General features: G+C 48.0%; 1 protein-coding gene across 1 annotated transcript in view; it reads right to left on the bottom strand.

Annotated features, from left to right (window-relative positions):
- The window catches only part of LOC119393319 (bone morphogenetic protein receptor type-2), a 141,344-nt gene extending 124,848 nt beyond the window's left edge, over positions 1–16,496 (bottom strand). Inside the window, exon 1 of the mRNA XM_037660275.2 lies at positions 15,453–16,496. Within this exon, the coding sequence (XP_037516203.1) occupies positions 15,453–15,504 (52 nt within the window). The 5' untranslated portion in view covers positions 15,505–16,496. The remainder of the gene's footprint in view (positions 1–15,452) is intronic.
- Positions 16,497–16,706: the final 210 nt, after the last annotated feature.

The following is a 16,706-nucleotide window of genomic DNA, read 5'->3' as shown; positions in this document are numbered from 1 at the left end:
TTTTTACGTTTATTTCTTTCCCTCGCCTTCCTCTCCGAAAAGGCAGTAGAGGGACCTACCATCTGGCTGCTTTGTTTGCTTTTATCTTTGTTTCTTGTCTGGGGAGATCGCCGCACCGCCGTCAAGAGATCATGCGCTCGGCGCAAGCTAGCCGACAAACGCGCAAGATAATCGCGAATGCCGACGATACAAAACTGCGCCTCCTCACAGCACCCAAGCTGTCTGTCCGGCGAAATGTAACAAAGCGAAGCAGAACCGGTGCCCTCAATACCATATACGTTGCCCTGAATACGGCAGGCAAAAGGAAAACGAAGGCCATGCTCGCCCTTGTCCACGGAGAAGTATTCAAACGTCAAGCGCAGTTTCGTGAACCGGGACGCACAATGGAGGTGCACGCGTGTTGTTCGCACTGAGAGAACCACTATACAGCTGCCGTAGAGCTGTTACATTTGGTGTTTACTAGCAGGTAAAATGTGGAACCTTTGGATGCTTTAAAAGAGAAACGGCTATACCAAAATCTTAGCTACTACGCCTGACAACGGTTGCTGCATATACTCCCAGATGCAGTGCTATACGCAGGATCCCTGTTGGGGGATCAACCAGACCGGTGTGGTGTAATATAGAGTTTTCTGGTGTGAGCGTCGGCACAGTCTCGCGCTGCCTGGTGTACACGCCAGAACGGCCTCATGCAACCTGGTGTGTATTCCAGGGCGGTTTGGTGGCACCTGATGCACACACCAAAGTAGTGCAGTGATAGCATGACGGATGCCGTATAGCGGTGACCTCCAGAATTACCTGAACAGCCACTGGTCCTCCTAACGGAGCACAGCTAAATCTAAGCTCACTGATGTTCGTTCCTTCAGCATCGGCCGAGAGTCACCGCAGTCGCCGTGTTTCGAACCCGCGACCTTTACTTGGCAGCGGGACGCCCCAAGTACTGATCCAACGCGGCAGGGAAATCGTAGCCGGGGAAGAACGGCTTCGAACTCAGAAATATGCCTTATTAGCGCAGAAAACGAACGTCCAACTTTGCTCGTCCACTTCTTCTTCGCAGGGTGCCTTTTCGCAAGTTGTCTCGAACATAGTGGTACAGACTGGCAGCCTGAATTTTCGTTTAACTTCAAATGGGACGCTGGTCTGTCCATTTACAAGAAACTACACTGACACTATAGCACGTTGCTGCATCCTGCCGCATTAGGAGATTCTGCTTTGTTAATTGTCTTAAGGGGGCGCAATCTATACTTTGCATCTAACTTATCGTGGCCCAAAAACCAGCAGATAATGACGCCATAGATAATGAAGTTATAGGGAATGTTAGTTGTACTCTTTTAAGTGTGTTGTAATAATTGTGATATAGATGTGAAGAAAGTAAAGCGGACGAAAAGACAACTTGTCGCTGGCAGGGACCGAAGCTGCGACCTTCTGCCAGCGGGTAATATATCACAGTTATTACAATACACTTAGAACAGTACAATTAACGTTCCCTATACCTTCCTTGGCTTCATTACCTGCTGGTTTTCATTATGTCAAACAAGCAAACGAGCCCTCGAAAATTCCCTTCCTTCGTTCATCGTGGTACCTGCAGCATCAGATACGAGGCGATCAGTCAGGCTAACATTTCCCAGCTTGGATCTCTTTCTACGGCATATCGGCAAGTGTCATAATTCCTGTCCCTCTCTTTACAGCGCTATTAAAGATCACAGTGTGACAGACTATACCAAATGGCCCGAATTATCGCTTTAGCTAAGCCCGTGAGAGACCCCATAGCTTATCCATGTATATTCACACACCACGACAGAACAAATTAAGAACTATCTTACGTGTAAAACACTTCTTCTTTTTGCTTCTTTATTTTTACACCAATCAACAACACCCAGCCATCTTCTTCCTTATTCGCGTGGTGCTGTCTAATCGTAAGAAGGCAACAGGAAAAGAGGGCAGAGGATTCGCAGTGCTGCTCCGCCTAGAGACCCGACGGGAATCGGTCGACCCATTCAAATACGGGCACCGTGGACACGCAGAGGAAAGTTTTCGCTTCACGGGAGCGCGACTACGTGGCCTCGCCCCGCAGTGCGTCGATCTGCCAACGATTCTTACGATTTCGACGCTAATGAGGCTGTTCCGATGTCGTTAAGCTCGGGAATAATCGCTTACCTAATTGCCGGCCGGTTACGGCACAGACCGCAAGAGCAACGGAGCGTCTCTCTAGCACTTCGTATTCTTCGACACTTTGTTGCATGTGGTCGACGATTTGAAACGATATACGACAGCAAGCGAAGTTACTGTAATGATCGGGTGAAGTACCCTTGCGAAGCACTACATTCATTCATACGGTCAGAGGGGTTGCTCATAAATCATATTATTCAACAATACCAAGACTACAATAATCACTACATGACTTCTGGGCTCCAACACATCATTCTGAGATAACAGACAATTCCGAAGTGTAGTTTCGATTTCTTGTAATTGGTCCAGGTACAGTTCGCGAAACTAGCTAAGTGTTCATGTTTTCGAACGCACGGCAGTCCTTCCTCATCACTATGCGATAAAATAGACTCGAGAATACGCTCCAAAGAAACCAATGATATCATAAGAAATGACGAAGGAACTTCAGAGGCAAGTACCGTCACCTGTCCTGCATGCTTTGGACTCGCCACACTTATCCTCCTCCCGCGCCCCTCATTTCTTTTATTAAACATAAAACTTTTTAACAGCATCACAAGCGTTTCTACGCTTTTCAAAGTGCTGTCGGGAGTCGAACCAGCGACCATGTGCACATCATCTGAATGTACAAAGACAATGGGACACCGCGGTTGAGCTGCATAGATAAGTTCCCTTTTCACAGCGAAAGCTGTCATGAGATCATTTCAACGGGCGTTTTTGGCGCCGTAGTTGTCCGCCGCCGCCGGTGTCCGTAACCACTATCGCGCGAAATAAAAAAAAACAAAATAAGCAAAAAATTTCCAGGCTGGAACGAAAGTTCGAACCTGGGCCCTCTGCGTGGGAGCCCAGTATTCTACCTCAGAGCCATGCCGGTGCTGGAGTCTGCTTTTTGAAAGGCCCTATACAGGCTACATGTCGGGAAGGAACCATATAACTATATGTAATATCGTGGTAGAAGAGTGAAATAACAAGCAGGTGTCACACGACGCGAATTCTGTAACTAGGCATCACACAATGCGAATTGCGCAACGAGTAGGTTGTTGAATGCTTCTAACCCATTACAAAGGGCTCTGCCATAATTCTTCATCGTCATCAGTCGACGTGTCAACAAAGTGCACATAATGCCTTACAGATGTGTAGCTGGTACCATCGCTTCTCCGCAGAATGACGAATAATGGCGTAGTAGGTGCTTCCCAACTTCACAAAAATTGTGATTTATGGCGTAGTACGTACCTTGCTGGTGTACTTGTTTTAGTAGCCACAAGAGAGTTTATAACGGGCTCTAGAAATGCCTTCGCTGCGGCTGTGCTGCGCTTTCCGCGCAGGCCTGGCGTTTTTGTTTCTCCGCTTCACAATGCCGTATATGGCTGTCCTTCCCGAAATAAAACCAACAAAATGCACGGACGCTTCCTTGAGATGCCTATATATACGAACGACGCAGCTCGCAGCTGACAGAATGAAAGGGGAGAGAGGGAGAGAGACGTGGGCAAACAATCAAAAAGCACCGACGTTGGATCGCCGTTATGAGCGCGCATTCCATGTAGCGGTCGCCCGTCGACGATATCGCAACAGCGCCATTGCCTCACCGCCTACGGATCCTGTGCACCAAGAAGAGAAGCCGCGCGCCAGTCAGACGAGGCCATCGAAAGTAATAGTGCGCGCGCATGCGTGCGTGCGTGTCAACCCCATTCGGGCTTCCATGCGGCGTCAAGGAATGAGATTTAAGTATAGGAGTTTCGGCAGTTGTAAGCAAGAAATAAGGTGATGGCGTGCACTCGGGTGCAGGCAACAGTAAGGCGACAGAAGTAGGGGGAAAAAAGTAGCGTAAACAGCGCAACGTTCCGTTACGACCTCGCTAGCGAGGCGAAATGGCTATTTACATAACTCTACACAGCCGCGAGCCTCCCCCGTCGCCGCCATTTCTCTTCATTTCCCACTAAACTATATCGCGCTGCGAAACGAGAACTACACGCGTCTAACTTCTTTCTTTATCTCTCTCTCAGAAGTATATATACGTGCACATATATATTACGGCGATATTACGCCAGCCTGGCTTATATGGCCATCGTGGAGATGTTCGCTTTCCGACGGAGAGCTAGCTTCTTCTACAGACTAGCAATGAGAAAAAAATCATCGATCGAAAGCTGCGCCTCCGTGCTTCAATGATGATGGTTGGAGAAAGCATAACCAGCATATACGTGTCATCCGAAACTTGCCTCCGCCTCGCTGCACGCCGATTCCCTCCTCCAGCGATTCCTCTTGAATCAATATTAACCCCAGCACAATTTTTCTTCATTACCATATTACTCAGCTAGCTGAGTGCTTCGTACAGGCAGCGCCGTCGATGCGTACTATTCCGAGGAGGCTCAATCGCGTTCTCGATTTTTTCCTTCTTCTTCCCATCCAGCTGAATATCTATTAACTTTCTGTTTGTAACAGGTTTGTCTGTACCCGGACCGGACTTAGATCTTTGGGTTGATGTAAGGAATTCGCAACCCAAAAGTTGTGACGCGTACAATAAACGTAAAAACTCTGCAAGCCAACGAAATCTTATGACGATGATGATGTGGCACGCAATCTCAAGGAGGATTGGGAGACGAATCGGGTGGCTGAATTCGCTGAAAACTTTGAGCGCTCTTCGTGATTTTTCAACGGAGACAAGTTTAGTGAAGTGTTTATAGTTGCTATTATTGCTCCCTTTAATGGTGTTGAGCTATTAATGAACGTATCTCATAGTCACGATATATGTAAGTGCATAAAAGAAATTATCTGTACGGCCTCTATGCCCTGTATATGTACTGGACTAACCCTTATTTTATATACACCACATATTGTATATGTGCATAGTGCTTCAGAATATATTTTATTTTTTTCGTATTCTTTTATTCTTCCTCATTTTCTTGTGCTTGTGTATCATGATGATGCGATAGCCGGCTCTAACGTAGCCTACCTTCCCATATTTTTTTCATATATAAATTTAAAAAACTGAAGCTGAAAATGTAGGAGACTGAGAAAAAGGTATGAGTGTTGTGTAATAGAGGAGAGGCCAGATGAACGTATGGTTAAACTTAAAATGTAAAAAAATGTATAATTAGCTTAAAAAGCTACAATAGGAATAATTTAACGTTAAAGTATGACTAGCATGGTATATGCACGTTTTGTTGCTTCATCACTCACCGCGCCAAACACGTTCCTGTGACAAAAACTCGGAACCAGTGCCCTCCTCCGAGAAAGATGCATTGTGCTATACAGTATCACATAAATTCGCATCAAGCTTACAAAGCGGCGCTTCAAGAAGTCTTTTTCTTTATTTTCCGAACCGGCGATGGGTCTTTAAAACAATTATATATTTCATTTCATGACAGAACTGGCATGGGAGGGGAGAGAGGGGGGAGGGGTGGGTGTCATCGACAATACTTGTAGAAATACGCTTAGAGGGGAACTACGGCAGCGTATGCCCAGTAATCATCCAATCTATTTCATTTTCTTCTTCCTCTTTTTTTCTCGTACCTTTCACACTACGCTCCGATCATCTCGCGCACTCTGTTTTTCCCGATTGTATACCCGGGAACAGGGGAACCGTTATTGCTAAGTTCAAGAGCCTGACAACATCGAATCACGATTTGCCCGTTTCTACAATACTATTACGCCCGCAAAGTCTGGAGCTGCGCTCGGCAATTTCGTCCACGGCGCCTCGAAAGCGTCTATACCCGGCTGCACACACTGCAATTACGAGAGCTCCGATATTATTTCCAATATAAACTGCCGCGCTGGCAATACCTCCCGTCCGTCACCACACTCGCCAAATTACATCCTTCAATACGCTGCAAAGTCCACAAATCCCGCGTGTCGCGCTGTAATACAGTTCTCTCTCTCTCTCTCTCTCTCTCTCTCTCTCTCTCTGTGCGTGTGTACATAGGTGACTTAATTTCGTCTGTGTACCTTTCGACGCTGCGCAAGAACCAACAGACACGAGAGTAGAAATTGTGGTGGGAACGGAAGGAGATGTTCTGTTTGATCAATGAAAGTGAAAGCAAGAGAAACGAGATTTCGTCACGGCAAAGATTGGGATGAAGAGAAAGAAAGAAAAAAAGAAAGAAGTGCGGAGATCGCAAGAACAAACTATACAAACATTACGATAATAACCGTGCGAGCTTCCACGCAAGGACTGTGTATACGCGATGCGGTTACGCCCCAGGACATTGCTTTCTCCGCGAAATACCGCCGTGTATTACTTCGCGAAAACCCCACTTCCGAAATGCAAAGTTCGTCGGGCAAACAGTCGCGTGCGCGCCGTGCGGCGACGTAAACCCGTCTCCACACTTCCTTCTTTCGTTTTCTGGCGAAACTCCGTTGTGGAGGCGCACCATATACGCGCGCTCGTGCAAATCACGGCCTATCTCGCGAAGCAAATCTATGCCCAGGCGGGATCGAGCGAATGGAACCGCGCCTTTCGAAATCCACACATCGTCACGGCGCATTACGTCTCGACGGTTTACCCAGTACCCCACGAGCGGCGCACGCGAACGACAGTATTTTGCAATGGCTCTCTTCTCAGACCGCAGTAGGACCTTGCGATAACACCGGGTAGCGGTGCGCAGGATAGTGCGCACAGCAAGGGAGGTTAAAGAACTTGGTAGGCAGTTCAGTCATAGAATTAGGATTCAATGAACAAATATATCGCTGTTGCAACAGCGCACGTTAAAAACACCGAGTGGTCGAAATTTCCGGAGCCCTCCACTACGGCGTCCCTCATAATCATATCGTGGTTTTGGGACGTAAACCCCAACAATTATATATATTATGTAACGACAGCGAATAGTCAACATAAGCCGGGGGTATGCGAGTAAATATAGCGGTTTAATTCGTTGAGAAATTATTATCGGCCATCGTAACAGAAAAGTGGGCGCAGGAGGTACGACCAAGAAGACACTGTAATTAATATTGATTTCGTGATGATGGGACAGCCGGCCCTAACGTGGCCTACCTTCCCATGTTTTGTATACATAAAAGATAATAGTAAACGGACACAGACCACCCATTATGCGTGTTCATGTGCATGTTTGTATGTGTGCCTGCACATATACACATGCAAAACTTAAAGCGAAGCTGAAGCACTCTTTGTAAAAAATGACTTTGGAGTGGGTAATCACAGTTTGAACTCTGCTGAATTCGAATACTGACATGAGAGTTCTCAAAAATGAACGCAAATAGCATTTTTGGGTACAAAGCGGAAGGTGGGGTGGGGGAGGGGGGGTACATATCGTACTGATTATTGCTCTAAAAAAAACGGCAGGAAGTGGAAGATGGAAGCTTGCGATGAAAAAATCCGTAAACAGGGGGTGGGTGCTCGAGCCGACGTTTCGACAAGTGGACATGTCTTCTTCAAGGCTGGAACTGATTTCCTTAGCTATCGTGTGTATATGCTTCGTGCCCTCTCCAGAGTGGGGGAGAGGCCGCCGTGACGAACTGTGTGAGTCATAAGGAAGGCGGAAAAAAAAAAAAATGCCACGGACTTATTGCTCTGTGTGATAGTCATGTCCTAACGTTTGTTGTGTGTGTGTGTGTGTGTGTGTGTGTGTGTGTGTGTGTGTGTGTGTGTGTGTGTGTGTGTGTGTGTGTGTGTGTGTGTGTGTGTGTGTGTGTTGTGTGTGTGTGTGTTGCATAATTTAGCTATGAAGTGTGTGTCTTATTGTTTGTTTTAGCTGAACCCAAAACCCGCTTCGGGAACTCCATTTCACTTCACATATAGAATTGTTCGCATTTCATGACGAGATCTGACGTCTGGACGGGTTTATCAGTTGCTTAAATATAAGGCGATAGTTAAAGATCGCGAGTCCTGGGCAGTCGCTAAGCCGCTTTCTTACGCCATATTTGAAATTAATGAAAAAGTCTTGGCCGCGTAAACGTGCTTGCAGTGTCAAGAACTCAAAAGTATGAAACTCGTATGGTCCGATACTAACCAAGAACTCTCTCTCTCCTGTCAACAAGCGATCGGCTGCATTATAATCGAATACAACTTTAGAAGTCCGTGGCATTTCCACCTCAAATGCGGATGCACAGAATTTTAAGCCTGCACCAGTGGGCGCGCACACATGGTTGACGTCATGAGCCGGGCGGTCGGCGACTCTGAGTGCATGAGCGCTGCCATATCTTTGCTATCGACTGCCGTGCTTCGGAGGTCTGGGCGGGGCCTCTCCGGACTTCTTATGTTCTATCCAACTATAGACAACTACAATATTACTGCGGAGGCTGCAAGTTAATATCATTGCGCACAAAGCCTCGCGATTTCTTTTCTTTCTTTTAGATTCATCTTTCGGACGTGAAATCTGAGACTGCATAGCGAATGCGAAAATACTGCAGGCTTGCAAATTAACGGGCCGGGCAGGATATAATTAGTCGAGCTTTTTACGCAATGGAATGAGACTTTGGAAGCGAGCTGCCTCAGTTTTCTTCGCTGAAAGGCCTTGCCAGCAGCTTCGATTTTTTTCGAGAGAAAGCTAACAGGGGGCGCACTTGCAAGGGGCTGCACCTGGCGGGCAGCTATAATTGAAGTCGGTGGAGCAATAACCGTGCGCCTGCAGCTCTCCATACTGTACAGAACAGGCCAATAACCTTACGAGACGTGGATGAATAAGTCAAGGCTTCCCAGCAACGCACTGCCATCGAAGCATATAGAAAACAACCGTGCCGCTCGGCAGAATGCGCCAACGGAGTCTCGGTAATGCATTTTTCGCGTTACCGGCGACATCGCGCGTGTAGTATTTGTCCGATGTTTTATTCTTCATTATGTTTTTTTGTTTGTTTCCGAAGGTAGTTGACACTTGCATGTACTCTCTCTCTTACTGTTTCTTATTACGTAACTGTACTTTTACAGATTTGTCAGCGACGATACGAGACTGTAAGGTCCGGCGTGTCGAGAACGGGGGGATAGTTGTGTCTTTCCCCCAGAAAGCGGCTTCCAAGAAGCCAGCCTCGGAGTCGAGATCGGAGCGCAGCGACGCTCGGTTTGAGTGTAGGAAGCGCGGGGGGGTCCGGGAAGCAGTGCGAAGGGAGCCAAGACTGGGACGTCAATAAATCTCGCATAGGATCCGTGAACGCCTGTCGACAGAGACGAGATGTCGCCGAGTACGGTGCACGTGGCCCAGTAAATCTCGCAAAGTGTCTGTTAAAAGCCTGTCAACGGATACGAGAGGTTTCCGAGGAGGGATGGCATGGCTCCGCTAGTTAACCGGCCGCACAGTGTATGAACACGAGCAGGGTAACTGAACGGCGCCACCATCGTGTATGTTTCTTTAGTGCACTTCTGAGAATGTCGGTTGCCGGACGTCTTCCACGTCTCTCTCTCAGGCTGGTGGCTCAAAAGGCTTCAGAGAGAGAGAGGGGGTGGAGGCCTCCGGCAGACCAATTTACGGTTGGCCCAATAAGCGGGCTGAGTTGTTTTGATTTGCCGTGGGGAGAATTGGGAGGAGCAATGTTGGGGTTAAAACCTGGCTCCCGGCTCCTCACGAGGGTTCTTGTCGCAGGAGCGGTGCTATGCACTGGTCGGCTCTGCCGAATTATATTGCGAAAGTTCCAATGTACATAGCTGCCATGTAACCTTGTGTATATACTCTGTACATAAATATCGAGTTGTTTTGCAAAGAAAGGAGTCGTCTCCATCCTTGAGAAGTGTGAACAACCACGATATGAGGCAAGGCAGCTAGACCAACCTTCCACTCCCTTCTGCAACTGACAGCGGCTACGCAGCTGAGAGAGCTCTGCTCTGGAATCAAGAGGGAGTGGGGAGAAGGTGTGGGAATTTACTGAGACCTTAAGTGAATAGAATAGCGTGCGTTCACACATTCAAATTCCTTGTTCGTGTGTGTGGGGGGGGGGGGGGGGGGGGGGGGGAAGGGGGTGCGCGCGCGAGCGCGTTATGCTTTATTTTTATCTAAGATCAATTTTTGTTTGCTTTTTCGGTAACAGCATGTAAGCTCCGCCCACAGCTGTCACTCTCTCACCCAGACAGAAGTTGCATAGATGCCCCATCCAATCGCCTTTACTCATTTTCGTGACGTCAAGCACATGCCCCGTATTTCAGGTAGCTAAGTTTCCCAAACGGACGCATGTTTGTGTCGTTGGTTTTCGGTCAAGAACTTGTAGTTCTTGGGAAATTTCAGTTTCAGCCAAGATTACGACGTCAATGCCTAGGATAACGCATTATATTAAGTTGGGACGACAAACTTTTAATTATTAATATGCGCAGTACTTAAATTTACGGCGAAAACGTACTTATGGTTATAGCGGAAATCATTAGCACGACTCCCTAGCACAGATGAATGGCAGGCGCGCCGCAGTTGTGGGGGCGTAGCCGGTATTCGTATAGTTGTAAACGACTATAGTACAACCCCCCTCCCCCCTTTAATTGACAGATGCACAGACACTGTGAAAACGTATGCGTCTGCCCAGCATGATGCGCTAAGAATACTGGTCAAATGGCAGGAAGAGCGAACAATTAGCATATCGACGGCAGGAATGGAACCTTCAGAAGAACCCATACCGCGTTCCGCTGCAGACGTCGCGGGCTCGATTCCTGGTCTCAGTGGATACATATCGATGGAGGCGGAATGCAAGAACGGCCACGCGTGGGAGACTTCGGCGCGTACCAAGTTGCCGATTCGTCCTGGGAACTCTCACGAAGCTTGGGCGTTATTCTAGAGAGCTTTAGAAATGGCGGGCGCAAGTGGCTTGGCGTCGTCCTTGATAAAACCTTACTTAACATAACTGGAATTCCCGCACGCTGCATTCCTACTGATATAAGTAGTTGCTATTTTTTTCTTTACGATGCCCTAACGCAACTCTCACCGTAAAAAAAGAGAAGATTATAAAAAGAGAGGGAGGGCTTGGTTCACTCAAAGACGTTCCGCGGCAGTGCACATCCGCAGGAGTCAAACACTGCGTTGACTGCTGCACCAGTTGGTGCATCACTGTGAAATCGTTGGGCGACACAACGTTTCTTCCTGTTCTGTGCTTTTTGTCGTTCAACAATTTCACATTGCTTGGCAGATATTTAGGACACATGGCTAACAGCGAACGCTATTTTATCTCTTCAATATTTAAATACTTACATCTCCCCTTTAAATAGACAAACAGCCTGCCTCGAGTAACAAATATCGGCGAGCCTCTAAATTGGGAAATGGAGCCGATAGATGGATGAAGGGGGCTTTTGACGTGCAATAACTCATTGATGATTCAGTAAAGAAGCTTATCTGTGTTACGCAACTTAGTACTAAATATGAAGCCTGGAGGGCGGGGGGGGGGGGGGATGAACCTTCCATCTCCACGTTTCGGACAATGCAATCCCGTATACGAGGCCATCCGTTGCAGGCGGATCTTTTTTTGAGAAAATAAGCGCGCGCGCCTGAATAACACTGGCATTGCACAAGGGCCTGCCTGTACACGACGCTGGTGCGTGCGTGTGCAAGATCAGCGCCTGCGGAATGTCTCGCGTTGCAAGCTCGCGCAGGGCGCGCGTTTACCAGAGGTATATACGTTTACTCTGTTCACTCGTGGGATGGGGGAGCTCGTCAAACAACCCGCAGCGAAGCGCTCTTCAATCCGCGCGCCCCCACGACGAACGGATCGCAGCTTCTCAACAGGCAAATCCCTCAGACGCGCGCGCAGACAGCTTGTATAAAAAAGAAAGAAAGAGGAAAAGGAAAAACAAAAACGAGGAAAACGAAGAAAGAAAAGAAACGCAGACATCCGGATGCGCACTGAGCACAAATAAACGGAGGAAATTCCTCCCGCTGAAAACACAAGAGCGAGCGCGTGGTTTCCACGGAACTGTGTAGCACGATGCAGGCACGCTCATCCTGAACGAACATAGCTTGTCTATTATTGTCTTCGCCTCGAGACAGGAAGCGATCGGTTTTTCGTTCTCATGGAAGGAAGGGTGTGAAACATTTAAAAAGACACTACAGAAAAAAAACGATTTTACTCGTACTGGTAAATTACTGTTTCATTATACCAAGATACACCACACTTGCTGCGAGAAGGCGCTTTGTGAGCGAGAAAACGCGCAAAAAGAAAATGCGGGTGGCGACGCCACCTTGAAATTCCAGCACCAGTCGCCGTGACGTCACAGATCTTGACGGCGCCTGCTAGGGCCTACGTAGTTCCGAATCGGTATAAAATGAAATACGTTGTCTTCTTAAAGAGCGAGAGAATTAACGTACCAAGTTTCAGGAAACTTCGTTGAGCCAATGCGGCCAAAATACGAAAAAACACCTTGAAATGGTGACGTCACCGACGGTGATTTCGGCGTAAACTTTAAAAGTGAATCATTTCACATTGATTATTAAACCTGTGGTGGTGAAATTAACGACACTAGAGTTTTCCGACTATAATTTATCAGTCTAAATTGATTTGTTGTTTCATTTTCACGCGGACATATGAAGCCATTTTCTTATGAAGATCAAAGCGATTGAGATCAACGTTAAGGCCAGCGTCCCGTAATGAAGGTCACGCATTGAATGGATCCACACATAACGCCCTGCATGTATCTTTTATTTACGTTTATTTCTTAACGTACCACTCATGATTTTTTTTTTGTCTATGCGGTTCTTGCATAACGGACTTTTCAGTAGTCAATACAGAACATAACGTGTGGTTTCATACTGAAAAACACGGGACTGCTTACCACAAGCGCTTCTCTAACTCTATGTCAACTAAAAATTACATTCAGGTGATGTTTGCCTATCGCTGCTGATATTCGCAGGCAACGGTCGAGGTAATTTTCGCGTTCATTTCGTTCGTTAAATGATCGCGCGTTTGATACCAACAAGAAAGGTGCATATTCATGTTTATTCCAATGTTCTTTCTGGCACGAGGAATGAAGCGATCGAGGCTTCCCTTTTCATTTTTCGCAGGGCGGCCAGCTCAAACCACCAGAACGCGCGACCGCTTTAAACTATTCTGCATTTCAGTTCTACCCAGCAGACCATAAATCAAGTGGGCCTTGAGTTTTCATTTGCTAGTGTATTGCTACCAACTCGGCTGCAGCGGCGCCACGTCGGGAACCGACGCCGGCCCTGGCAACAGTCCATGTCTGAACGTCGCGTCCTTTCGACTTGACTGTGCTGCGATATTCAACTGCTGCGGCGTGTCGTTTTGAAGAAAACTATACACCACTGTGGTGCGGATGTCCGGCTGCGTTCGGGAAGCGTCGAGTTTCCGACGTTAGAACGGATGGAAAACCAAGCGATTTCGCAAGTGTTCATCCTGTGATTTGCGCAGCGCTGGAGAAAGGCATTAAGAAAAGGAAATTGACAACCACCCGTTTGCAGCAAGAAGCGACAAGGCCATTGGCAGAGCGACCGCCTCGGAAAGGCGTTGGTCCCGGGTTCGATCTCAAACAGGTGGTTATTAATTTCCCTTTCTTAACGCTTCCGCCACCTTGCAGGATTCCGCAGAATCGATTTGCAGTATTGAAGAAACGCATATATGTACGACAGGAAAGATGCATACCGGACGTGCCAGCTATGTTAAGGGATGCTTCTGCGTCAATGCTCTGGCTAATTAGAAAAAAAAAACAATTAAAAAAACAAAACAAACAACATTTCGGCTAACGTCAGCTGGTACACTCTATATGCGCACTGCAGAAGGTGCGCTATTGTTTTTGATGAGCGCTGCACGGATAAATAGTCGAATACAGCGAGACGTCTGATGATCCCGGCTTCTGACGACGTCAAGAGTTAATTTGGCTTTGACACTTTTACGTTTGCTTCTTTTCTTTTTTCTCATCACCAGCTATACTCTTCCTCGCTTCAGCAAGGACGTAAAGAATCTTTTGCTATAAAGTCAATGTAGTTGTCAGTAAAGGCGTTCGAATGTACAACATATTGAAACCCTCATTTTACATGCGCAGTAAAAGAAGTATTTGGGCAAGACCGATACTGCATGTTCTGCGAAAGTCCGCCACATGCACAGGCCGACAGTTTCAGCGTGTGCTGACGTACAAAAAAGCCTTTTCTCAGCAGGAAGGGCCATTAGTCGTAGGTTCCTGAAGGTTACCGTTGTACGCTGAAAGCCAAATCACCAAAGCGCGCGTGTGTTCGACGTCTACCTGGTTACGAAAACCGCGGAGGCAATACATAGTATGGTCAATATATGATATGAGCATACGATATGTCTCATTTTTATGTGGTATGATGTTGCCACGTCAAGTCACAACTCGTCTGAAATGGAAGATACTGTATGTCCTAAAGAGAGAAATAAACACGCGGTTGCAAGACACCAATTACGAACTTGCAACACCTCCTTGGTGGTGCATGGTAGAACGTGGCAGTTGCGTTCCAGCCAGCAGGCTCTTTCGTCCGTACCAGGATGTGGCGGAATGAAAGGCTACGGATGACTTTATTGCCTTAAGCCGTTCATACAGTAGCGTGATTATGCAGCAGCACGCCATGATTAGGCCTAGCGAGAAATCACGGGCGCGCTTGGCCCGACTGCAGCAGCTGCAAAGGAGCTGCTGCAGCGTTACGGAGATCGCTGCTTTTACAAACGCCGTCGCTTAGCTTTCGCCTTGCACTAACACTGTTTGGCACTGAGCGCTGTAGCATCTACGACGGTCCTTGAAAGCACGACGTGACGTCAAAACAAAGCGCGCATCGCGTGAAGTACTACCTCTCGAGTGAACGTCTTTGTCCTCGGTACCACATCTTTTTCTTTTTTTAAATTAACCACTCTTGTTCGGTATTGAGCAATTCGAAAACGTTCAACAGTGTAGTTGCTTATATTTTTTGAAGCCTTTATGACACTATACAATCTACAAAAGTTCAAGATTGAAACAGAATCGGACGAGTACTGGCGTAGTCAGCATTGCATAAGTGATGGTAGTTCGGTGAAGCTGTATCTATCCAACTTGCTCAATTAAACGAATGATGTTAGGCAAAAGCACTGACTTCAGCTCAAACCACTGCGGACACTAATATGACAGAAAATGACTGCTCGGACATTTTGTTTTATCAGGATGGGGTAAGTCATTGGATAGATATGTCTGTCAGTCATTGGTCCAGTACTCTGCAAGACATGACTACAGAAATGAAGCCGGCTTTAAACCTGCCTTGAAATTTCGGTAGTAGGTACGTATGTACGGTGCCTTCTTCTTTTTTTCTTTTTTGGTCCACCTATGTCAAGGACGATGTAGCGTATACGAGAGCAGTGGAGCGCATTACAATAAGCATTACAATAACGAACGCAATGCAAGACACACACACACGCGCAAATTCAGAAACGGTACTCACGGATGAGCATGGCCAACAGAGGCACGACGACGAGAAGCCGCAGTGGAGTCATTTCGAGTGCAGGGCACTGTGGACGTTTTCGTCGCCCCAATTAGAAATAAAGTACGCACTGCTTCTCACACTGTCGTCATCCGTCACAAGTCGCGAGGGTCGTCGCTTCGATTTCTGTCGCCGCGGCTGAGCGACTTTTGCGTACAAACGGCAAATTCGTGTCACGATGCATGCGTCTGTCAAGACAAATAGCACTCGAACTTGTCATCTGACACGAAGAGATCTGGGCGTAGGAAAAAAGAAAAGAACGTTATCCTAAACTTGAACGAGAGGGACCGGCGAGTGGAAAGCTCCAAACGAGGGAACGACACTTCACGAAAAACACGCACTTGGCATCCAAACGCACGCGCCGTTGTTGACACCACCAGAGCGACGAACCTTCTTGTTGCGACCGCTTTTCGAAGAAATCCGTCTTGCGGGCAGACATGCGGGTGACCAAGTTGCTGCTCGAAAACGTCAGCATCCGCGTCTGGTCCCTGCGCGCCAAGAGGCCAATATTTCTCCTCCACACGCACGCGCAGCGATGCACCGTGTGCACCGAACTGCCAGGCACTTCCCTACAGAACACTCGCCCTGGTCAGGATGATCGGACAAGTACAGATAAGCAGCGGAGCGAAACAAAACACCAGCGTCAACGCTTGCCACACACGCAGTCAGGATTCCGTCAACCGGTTAGGCCTACAGACGCGCCAGGAAACCAAACAACCCCTTCGAACTTAGCAGCTGTAGTAGTAGCTTGTCTGCAGGCGCAGCAGTGCCGGTTAGCGCTGAGGCGAACGGCAACCGGCGGGCCACGTTGTCGGAGACGATCCTCCGAGGCGATGTGTGGGTCGAACAGCACATCCTCGGTGCCCGACAGTGTTTACGAACGCAGAACACGGCGGTGGCGGCGCCGCAACGACGTAGGCACGACGAGTCGTCGGCTCCCGGCGTCAGCTTGCAGCCAGCACGGCTGCCGCACCGGCGGCATTCTTCGCCAGACTGGCGAGGGGTTGGCTGGCTGGGCGAGCCGACAGAGGAGTCCACTTTGAGCGCGCCGCCGGGGGGGAGGACGCCGACGAGCGCCCTTGGCTGCTGCCGCACGGCGTGCTGTGGCGGCGGCTCGAAAATCGAAGCCCCGCGCCGACGACTAGACGACGACGACGACGACGCTTGCGTTGTATATGTGTTGCTGCAGTCGTTGTTTAGCTTCCTCTCTTCTTG

This window comes from Rhipicephalus sanguineus, chromosome 5, assembly GCF_013339695.2.
Source record: "Rhipicephalus sanguineus isolate Rsan-2018 chromosome 5, BIME_Rsan_1.4, whole genome shotgun sequence".
Classification (NCBI taxonomy): domain Eukaryota; kingdom Metazoa; phylum Arthropoda; class Arachnida; order Ixodida; family Ixodidae; genus Rhipicephalus; species Rhipicephalus sanguineus.
This window is presented reverse-complemented; position numbering and strand designations above follow the sequence as displayed.